The sequence below is a fragment of the Cydia fagiglandana genome, chromosome 9 (genome assembly GCF_963556715.1).
Source record: "Cydia fagiglandana chromosome 9, ilCydFagi1.1, whole genome shotgun sequence".
NCBI lineage: Eukaryota > Metazoa > Arthropoda > Insecta > Lepidoptera > Tortricidae > Cydia > Cydia fagiglandana.
Genome location: NC_085940.1, coordinates 20,210,827 through 20,216,826, shown reverse-complemented (window position 1 = coordinate 20,216,826; position 6,000 = coordinate 20,210,827). Strand labels below are relative to the sequence as shown.

At 42.1% G+C, this 6,000-nt stretch overlaps 1 protein-coding gene across 1 annotated transcript in view; it reads right to left on the bottom strand.

Annotated features, from left to right (window-relative positions):
- Positions 1 to 1,082: 1,082 nt before the first annotated feature.
- The window catches only part of LOC134667565 (uncharacterized), a 55,245-nt gene continuing 50,327 nt past the window's right edge, over positions 1,083 to 6,000 (bottom strand). The window contains exon 2 of the mRNA XM_063524997.1: positions 1,083 to 3,648. Within this exon, the coding sequence (XP_063381067.1) occupies positions 2,832 to 3,647 (816 nt within the window). The 5' untranslated portion in view covers position 3,648 and the 3' untranslated portion in view covers positions 1,083 to 2,831. The remainder of the gene's footprint in view (positions 3,649 to 6,000) is intronic.

Genomic DNA, 6,000 nt, shown 5'->3' with positions numbered 1-6,000 from the left:
AGGTATAATCTCGACTTATTGCTTATTCGTAGTTTGAACGTGTTCTGTAGCCTTACCACGAGTTTGACACTGACATATTCCCTAGCGTGTACCGTAAGTACTGGCATATTAGTGCGAGCGAGATGTATAGAAAGTAGCTTACGCAGACTTTAGCGGATATGTCAGTGTGAAACTCGTGGTCAGGCTACTGTATTTCAGTATAAACGTTACACAAGCTAGCTGAGACTAGACATCGAGACAGATATGACAATAATCTTAGGCCTCACACGAATTGGTCCTTCGATCTTTGATCATTTGATAAGTAATGTTACTCTTGTTTGGACAGATTTTCAAGGACAAAGGTTAGATAAAATAGGTACCTATTAACAAAGTTTAAAAACAATATAAATATTAAAAACTAAAGTTTAACCAGGTACAAGGTTCAAGAAGGATAAGATCGGATAAACAAAAGCAACTAGAATTTAAACACAGTGGAAAGAAAGAAACACACACATGGATAGATTGGAAAGTGCCAAAGCTAGCAAGCTAGCAGAAGGATTTAAGAAATACTTGTGACGAAGTATACCTACCTACATAATTTTACTATGTTCGTGAAACTAAGCAACAGGTCGTATTTTTATTATTTTGGCAAGACCCTCTAAATATTTATAGATAAATCAATGCAACATAAATGGAAGGACCAATTTGAAATGAAGTTCACTTAGATAACGTGATAGGAAAACACCAAAAAATGCGCACTCATGTCAAGTCACTCAGAACCTCTAGATAAAATTTAATTCGATAACGTGACGAGCGTCCGCGTTTGCGTTATGTCTATTTTTGTATGGGATTTTGACAGCGCGCGAAGCGAGACGTTTTGGGACCTCAAATGCCCATACAAAATGACACTTAAGGGGCCCACATCTGGCGTCTTTCGAGCGTCGGCGTCTGTCGGCGTCGGTCCAGCGCTATGGAAAATGACGTCGCTGCGCAGTTGCGTCGACGCTGCGTCGACGTTGCGTCGACGTCGGCCATAGAATTGTAGACGCCGACGCTCGAAAGACGCCAGATGTGGGGGGGGCCCTAACGCAAACGCGTACGTCACGTCAGGTTATCGAATTATTTACACTAGGGGTACACTGTACAGATTGCGTCATAATTTGATATTTTTCTGTCACAGTACATTAGTTATTTAGTAGTTAAATTGTGCTCATACATTACACACACCTGGTGAGACAGTTCGTTATAAGGCAATGCTATAGACAGCACTTACATTAGTTTAGAGCTAGGATCCAAAAAACTATACATGGTAAATGTGATATTTTTTCAATTTGGTGTTATATTCACAACTTAGTAGGATGTGTTGGGATTTCGCCTTAAAAATTATCACATAGACCTTTGTGAAGATTAAAAAGGACGTTGAAAATACTAGGAGAGGGAAAGTTATAAAACTAAGTATAATGTTTAAAGTTTGAGCATGGTGAAGCTAAGCTCGTGTCCTTAAGCTTATAATTAATATCAATGTTCACTATATATATATCAATATATATTTGTACCTTCCGCGAAAGTAGATACAACTAGACTTCCGTCCTTTTTCGCAAAAGGCAAAGGTTTACATATCGACGACTCGCCAGTTCGTCGCTCGCAGTCGCTCCTTGTCACAGCCACAACCAAACGAATTATTAATATGCAGGATATTAACTAAATTAATTACAAATTACAACCTTATAAATGCAGAGTGAATCACAGTAAATAAACTACAAGATCTGTTAAAGCTGCTGTGAATTTTATCGCATATAGAAAAAAATGCCCTAAATATTTTGGCACTTGATTCGAAGACTGTATGAAATTCAAAAACGGGCTGTTATTTTAAACTACATTCCAGTTAAGAGGTAAATTTTCTTTTCGTCTCAATAAAGATAATTAAAAAGGGTTAAAATTGTAATCACTAAACATGACCGCTAATCCTTTCCGTTAAAACTACTCAGATCAAGTGAAACTATACTTGACGCGGCGAATGATGATCCCTCAATCTATCCTCAATAAATCAAATTATTTATGAAAGTTCATTTTTGTATGCAGTAACTGTCTATGTCAAAGGTTTCTTGACTTTGTTTGGTAATTTAATACATTTTTTTATTTTTAAATGTAACAAAAATAATGTAAAACCTATTTCTTAAATTATTTATTTAATTATGTCTATCGAAAAGCTATTTAGAGGAACTGTCAAACGGATCGTCGTTCGCCGCGTCAGGTATAGTTGACAGTAGAACTATACAATATCAAGAATACAAAGTATTTTGTGTAAACAGTGAAGTAATAGGCAAACAAACAGTAATTAATATCGTATAAAACCGTCAGGTATAAGTACAGTATATTAACAATCAGTCTCAAGCCAATACATACGGATCCCCATAGATAATTGATAAAATATACAATACGTTATCACCTCTTCGAATTGCAATTCGACTTAATGATCGTTTTTTCCAATAGCTTCCGACCGTTTTTTTTTAGATTCCAACTGCAATTGAAAGAGGATAACGCGTTAAGACTTAACACTAAAATCTACCGAGAGTTGGTCCGTCTGTTAAAATATAAAATAGAGAAGCTGTTGATTTAAGTAACGCCACTGATAGTCTGCCGCAAGCGCCGAAGCATACACCACGGGGCGGGGCGCGGGCGCCGCTGAAGACCTCGATAGACGACACTACCCGGACACGCCCCGCCTCAAAAGTCATCGGATTAAAGTAGGAATCGAGCGGCACTGAAACCCAGTTTAAGGACCAAAGTAAATTGTCAGGGTACAATCAAGTGGCACTAAGAATGCGAAGGAGCCCGGAAGGCGTGGTCGTTCACATCCGCGACATGACCAGGTACCGGCCGTCGGCCAGCAGCTCGCGCGTGTCGGAGGGCGAGCCGGGGCTGAGGCTCGGCGCCACCGACGGCGTCGAGTACGTGTCGCGGTTGAACTTGCCCAGTCGCCTCTCGCTCTCCGAGGCCAGGGAGCATTCCTCCTCCACTATCTGCTCGAGTGGAGACTCTCTGAGCGCGTCGCCGTTGAGGGCTAGTGCGTTGACGAAGCCGTGCGCTCGATCCGGCGGTGGCTCGGTGTAGGTCTCTGTAATGGTTTCGGGAAGGGCTTCAGCTGCGCGCGCTCGCCGTGCGTGCTTTGTCGTATGACCTCCCGTCTCCGTATCTCTCTCTAGCCGGTGACCTGACCGAGATCGCGTCAGCTGACGCTGCACGTACTCCTCCAGCGCCTGCTCCTCGCTCTTAGTCAAGTATTTGTGCAGCACGATCAAGAATATTCCTATCCCGAGCGCGAACAATCCGGACCACACTAGCTCGTTAAACCAGTTGCCGGAGCCGATGGTGCTCCAAGACGTGACGTCATCGGGGAGTAAACCTGAGCCGACGAGGAAGAAGGCGAGGACGAGGAACACGACTCCGAGATGGAGCATGCCCACGGAGGAGACGACTTCATTCTCGCTGGTGCGGGTGTTCTTGAAGCGACGCCGCTCGAGGCTGCCGGTGGAGCAGTGCGGCGAGGTGACGCCGGACTCGGTGGACTGCAGGGAGTAGCGGCGCTCCTTGGCGCGCTGCTGCTCGGCACGGCGCTTGCGCTCGCGGCGGATGGCCAGCGCGGAGTGGAGGCCCACGGCGTGCATCCTGCAAGCACGGGCACGGGTGAGTGTGTGTGGCGGCCAGCGGCCGGCACCGCACCCGTGCCCGCGCCGCGCCGCCACGCACAAGATACGCCGGTCCGGCGGCACAAGCGGATAACACACGGCGCAAGGCGTCGAGCGGTTCCAAATTTTGTACTAATTTATTATATAAACCGCCTGATGCAACCGCATTCGGCGCTCCTCGAAGGCGGTTCTGTGTGTTATCCGCCTAACCCTTCTAAAATCTACAGTAGTGTGGCGTAAAAATTAAAAACAAAATATTTAATTATTGTATTTTTGGAGCTTAACATAACTCAAGAGATATAAGATTCAGATTAAGTCACCACGCTACTGAGATTTGAAGTCTGCTATCACTAAAACTAGTTTTGTTGAACTTTTTTAATTGCCGATTAAAATTGCCAGCACCGGAGCGTATCTTCTACGTTCGAAAAACTTAAAAGTTATCTTACTGTTACTTTAAAAGGCATTCTCGTAAAGTCTCATCAAGCAAAGGCTTACGGTAAGGAGCATACACCAAGGGTGCGTGTCAGCCCGTGTCGAAGTGTAAACGGGCCGTTAAGGGCGGAGTAGCCCCTGGCTATATTTATCGTCAAATCACATTGGATTGGACTTGAATAAAATATATGTAACTGACATTCCGTAGAAGATGGGAATGGGTAAGTTTTATGCCTTATTTTAGTCCTAAAGTAAGGAAGAGTTATTTTACTATTTATTTATTTTGCCAAGTTTAGGGCCACTTGCACCATCCGACTAACCCGGGGCTAACCGTTTAAACCTGGAGTTACCATGGTTACAAAAGTACAATTTGACACTGGATTAACGGTTTAAACGGTTAACACCGAGTGCGATTGTGCAAGTGGCGCTTATTGTACTATATTACAATATAACTATATTGAAGCTCATTTGATATTTTGTTGTATTTTTAGACCTTCCTCTATTCACCCAGACATCAAAATGTCCCAAGACAAATGCAATTTTGATATGTCAAAATAAAGATTGAAATTAGAATGAATTTTTTATAGTTTCTGGGCGTCTAGAAGTTTAACCCTTATTGTATCAAGAAAAATTGGTAACTAGTTGATCAACAATGTATTTTTTTCCTACTCCTAATTATTTATTTATTTCTACATGTTGTATAAAGTAACTTCTTTTCAGTGACTTTGGCAAGTATTTAAAGCGTGTTCACTCAAATTTATTTTTCTTAATTTGCATTACATCTATTTCCATTCAAAACTTATTCAATGCACAATTTTAAATTCAAAAATATTCCAAAATTTCCACGTTCCACTCTACTGAACCTGCGATACCTATTTCATAAGAATCCCATCTGAATTCCCCGGTGAGAAATGGCGGAACTTCCGAAAGCTAAAACCTGCTTCTAACTTGACATAAGAGATCTGCGCAAATTATGCGGAACGGGAGTTATGGCGCTTTGCCGCCTGGAGGTAGATAACAGATAATAATGTGCCTAGGGTTACCAGATACAAATTTAGAATTTCCTGACAAAATTCCTGATTTCCGAATATTTTTCCTGACATTAATATTTTTGACGACGACGACGGGGGTGTACATACTCCTTTATTGTTATCTTTGCACATGCGAATTTTAAACATGATTTCGATTTCTAAAACATCTATGTACCTGTGTATGCTTGAGTAAAGATTTGTTAATTAATAATTACGAAGTTATTGATAAATTGAGTGGATCTCATTTATTATTTTTGTACAATGTTTTTGGATTAATTTAAGTAAACATAAAAGTACTTTATAAAAAAGTCTATAAATTTAAAAAAATCCTGACATTTTCGTGATCCGTCCCCATTCCTGACAAAAAGCCAAAATTCCTGACATATCAGGAAAATTCCTGTCATCTGGTAACCCTTTATCATCTTTGGTGCAGTCTCGTATCCTCACCTTTTTTGGTCACGTATGCCGCCGAGGGGAGGTGGCTATTGAGAGACTTGTGGTCCAGGGAAAGGTCGAGGGTACCAGGCCACGAGGAAGATCGCCTATGAGGTGGACTGACCAGATAAAGGCGGCAGTAAATGGCTCATCATCACTACATGAATGCACGAGGAAGGCGGCTATTAGAGAAGAGTGGCGACGTGTTGTGAAGCTTGCCACCAACACCTGAAGTGATGACCACGACCACTCTGTCAAGAGTGATACCGACGAAGAAAGGTAACCCTAAATGTGCCTGATATTTGAATTCGACAAATCTACCTTTCAACTGAGCCGGTTGGTAACTTCGAGCAGCACCGGCTTCCGACAAAGGTTGGTAAGGTAAGAAATCCAGCTCAGATAAATTACACCTATTTTACTTCCTATAGTTCGTT